Source organism: Lagopus muta, chromosome 17, assembly GCF_023343835.1.
Source record: "Lagopus muta isolate bLagMut1 chromosome 17, bLagMut1 primary, whole genome shotgun sequence".
In the NCBI taxonomy this organism is placed as follows: domain Eukaryota; kingdom Metazoa; phylum Chordata; class Aves; order Galliformes; family Phasianidae; genus Lagopus; species Lagopus muta.
The window spans coordinates 6,123,325-6,127,037 of record NC_064449.1 but is presented as its reverse complement, the minus strand read 5'-3'; the positions used below and the strand labels follow the sequence as shown (position 1 = coordinate 6,127,037).

General features: G+C 57.2%; 1 protein-coding gene across 1 annotated transcript; it reads right to left on the bottom strand.

Annotated features, from left to right (window-relative positions):
• Positions 1-651: 651 nt before the first annotated feature.
• On the bottom strand, positions 652-3,507 carry LOC125701515 (uncharacterized). Its single transcript, XM_048963628.1, has 2 exons — positions 1,626-3,507; positions 652-734 (listed from the first exon to the last, which is right to left on the bottom strand). Exons 1-2 carry the CDS (start codon positions 2,713-2,715, stop codon positions 658-660), a joined length of 1,167 nt encoding a protein of 388 aa, XP_048819585.1. The 5' UTR covers positions 2,716-3,507; the 3' UTR covers positions 652-657.
• Between the last annotated feature and the right edge of the window lie 206 nt (positions 3,508-3,713).

The following is a 3,713-nucleotide window of genomic DNA, read 5'->3' as shown; positions in this document are numbered from 1 at the left end:
CAGCAGCTCCATAGGAAAGGCACAGAACACAGCGCTGCCCAGCTTTACAGCCAGAGCTGATCTTTGTATTAAATCTGAGCTCGGCTTTCTCCTCCTACAGTTTTCTTCTCCATCCAGGATCACTCAAAGACCCGGACCTGCAGACACCCAAGGTCAGGGGATGGGTCTGTGAGCACTGCTGGAGCTGTGGGTGTCCCTGTGCACTGCAGGCACTGCGACCAGATGGCTTTGGGGGTCCCTTCCGACTCAAACCATTCTATGGTCATGTTATATATTTTCCTTTTTCCTCATTTCTTTTGCAATAAAAGACTGGTGGTCCCTGCACCGAACTAAACTGTTGGGACACCAAATAACCACAAAGCAATCGGTTGCAACAGATGGGATTTTTCTTTGTTGCTATCTCCACTACTCCAGATGACTGAACATGGGAGAGAGACAAGAAAGCAGAACACACACACACACAAAAAATAGCAGTAATGAAAAAAGCAAGCTGTATTTTATTTACAACATGGATATCCCAGGACTGACACTTCCTATCGTTCTGAATAGCAGGAAAAAATCAGGCAGGCAGCAGGGAGTGAGCGGGGCTGTGAGCGGGGCTGGGCGCTGCGGGTCTCCGCGTCACAACATCCCACAGCCCAGTCTTGTCCTCATTAGTCAACCAGTTTGGAAGCCTTTTGCCATCTCGTTCTGTTTCTCTCCCTGCTGTCTAGGATCAAGTTGGGCCAAAGGTGCTGGAAAAATCAGAGGTATAAGAAAGGCATCACACGGCGGTACACAGAAGCGAGATGTCCTTGTGCAGCGCGAGGCGTGGGAAGATGTGAGCTCGGCAGCAGGTTTGCTCAATGGGCTGCAGGAACAGAACTCTCCCCCCTGCTCTCTACCACCCCAGGAGGGCTCTCATCTCAGTGTGATTGCCCCCTACGGCGCCCGGCCCTGTGGGGTAACAGCCCCTGGCTTTTAATAACAGCGTTACTCCATTCCAAACCAGCACAGATTTCCTGCGCCCTGACATTTATTTTCCTTTATAAGGAAATCCCCAATCGCAGACTGTCAGTACGCCGAAGGTGCAGCTTCACCATCACGGTCCGACACGTCCTCAAGCACACTCACTGCTAACCTCTCCCTGTTTCTGTTTCACTGCTAAAATCCCAGCACAGCTCACTTATTCACAGCTTCGCAGGGGGACGGCTTCCAACTGATGTCATTCTCCTGCACTCACCCAGCCAAGTCCCAGCACAGGAAAAAAGAACCCGAAGATGACAATACCTGCTGATTACACCATAATTAAACTGGTATCAGATCACCCAGTGCGCAGAGAGACAAAGAAGGACAGGTGAAAGCGTGAAAAAGTACCATGCAGTCACTCTTATGTTAGATCTGTTCATGAAATCATCTGAACTAGACGTGGCACTCATTTACTAATTGCACCAAAGGCTCCAGGAGAGCCATGACATAGCAAAACCCCATCTCACTCAGCAGTTCCACTGGCACCTGTCAGAATTCCATCCCTGATACAACCACAGCTCTGCAGGATGGAGCCTTGCCCCGCAGCCCTCACCCCACTGACCCCTTTCCACCCATTTTGCAGACCTGTGCCCCACTCCCCCCGTTGTCCCCCTCACCTTTCCGGGCACTGCTAGCTGCTGCCTTCCCCTCTGCTTTCGCCTTCTCAAAGGTTTTCTTCGCATCGGCAACTTTGAGCACTTTCTCCTCCTCCTCTTCCTCCTCCTCCTCGCTCTTCCTCCCCTGCTCCTTTGGGCCCCCTCCTGTTGGCTCCTTCCCCCCTGGCCGGGCCGCAGGGCTGCAGGGCTCCAGCAGTGCCTCGCTCAGTGCTACGGTCTTGCTCATGCTCAGTGCCAGGCTCTCCTTACTGTGTGACCTGGCCGGTGGGGCCGGAGGTGACTTTTTCTGGCTGTATGACTCCAGCATCTCCATATCCACATCTGCTCCAAGCCATTCCTTGTTCTCTGGCATCTGGGTGCTGTTCTGCCTTGTAAGCTTACCAGCATCTCTCGCCGCCCGGCTCTTTGTGAGCTGCCCATCCTCTCCGTTCTGGCACGGTGCAAAGCCCAACACCTGCATGAATCCGTCTCGGGGGCTGTGGGACAGCGGTGCCCCCGCCTCCTGCCTGCTCTGCAGGATGTAATCCATCAGCTCAAAGCTGTCTGACCTGGCAGGGACGCGGGGTTTGCCACCCTCCGTGGGGCAGTCCGGTGCTTTGCTCGCCACCCGCAGCTCCACGCTGCTCTCCGAGTACGAGCGGATCAGTGGGGCTCCCCGCAGGACATCAATCCGATGGAGCCTGGGGCTCGCCGTCACCCCATTCCCTGGGCAGCCCTCCTGCGGTCCGAGCCCCTCATTCTCAGGCTCCCAGTCCTCCTCGGGGCCTTCTTCTGCCTCCTTCAGCAGCCGCCGATACTCTCTCTCTTCCAGCCTGTACACCACCGGCCTCACCGTGCGCCCGCTGCCGGCCCGCCACTGCCCCACCTGCATCTCATACACCTTCGGAGGGCTTTCTCCTTCCATCCCCGCAGAGCTCATGGTGGGGCAGTGTGCCCGGATCGTGGCACCCAGGCCCTGCTGGAGAGGCTGTGGGCTGCACTCCTGCCGTGCTACTGCCGAACCTCCCCGGGACGTGGCGCAGTCTGTGCCTCGTGCCTGGCTTGTGTCATCCCGTAAATATCCACAGGACTGCCAGGTGGAGGCTGCCATGCTCAGCGCCTCGCTTCCACCAGGGCTCACTGCCTTCTCCTTGCTCAGTGCTGGCGCTGTGGGGGCTTCTCAACCTCGTGGCTGCCCGCTGGCATGGCACAGCTCCTAGCGCTGGGCCCGGGGTCGCTCCTTGCGCAGTGCCCATCACCGCACCACGTGCTGCCCCATGGTGCTTTATGGGCAGCGCTCCTTTCGCATCCTCCTCCAGGCTCTCTCCTCCTTTCCCCAGCAGTCACAGCTCCTCGCTCCCCTCTGCTCTCAGTGATTTTGGGGTCAGGCCCAACGTCAGGGCAGGGTCACCCTTTAGCAGGAGCACTGGGTTCACCCCGTAGCTGCCGCCCGCCTGCTGCTCGCTGGGACGCAGCAGTGCTGGCGCAGGGCCCCCAGGAGGGCCGGGCCGGCTGCAGTGAACGCAGGGACGGCTCAGTGCTAAGGGAGTTTCTGTGGCATCATTAACAGCGGGGCTCAACGGCAGCCACACTCAGAAACAATTTTCCTATAGGAGACTCCAAAGCATAACTTCGCAAAAATCCCTACGGATGTGCTGGGTGCTTCTCTAAACAGTGCTGTGAGCTCAAAAGTTCTTCCCTTCGGATGTGGCTACCGTTGCCAAGCGGGCTCCAGGAGCTCGGCCACGGGGGGAGCGGGTGCCTGGCACTGGGCTCCATCCCAGCACGTCCCCAGCGCTTTGCCTTTTATGGTGCAGTGCTGCCCTGGGGCGGGATCCCAACGAGGGATGCAGAAAAACTCCCAAATTGGCCCAAAGGGCACTGAGCCGGTGCTGCGCTCCCACTCCTTACAGCCCTTCACAGGGACGTGGCAGAGCATATCAAAACCATATCAAAAGCAAACTCATCATTTTCTCTCTCCTACAGATAAGAGTCCCCACCCTGAGCTTCGGGCTCATGTCCAGCCCACAGGAGATGCTCAATGGAGGCACAGCACTGCTACCCAGCTCTTCCTGCACAGCCAGGGCAAGGGGCTAAAAATCTCAGGCC

Coding starts and splice junctions, on each gene's coding strand:
- LOC125701515 (XM_048963628.1), bottom strand. CDS start 2,715: ATGGCAGCCTCCACCTGGCAGTCCTGTGGATATTTACGGGATGACACA. Junction 735..1,625: donor AGCTAGCAGTGCCCGGAAAG/GTGAGGGGGACA, acceptor TGATTTTTCCAG/CACCTTTGGCCCAACTTGAT.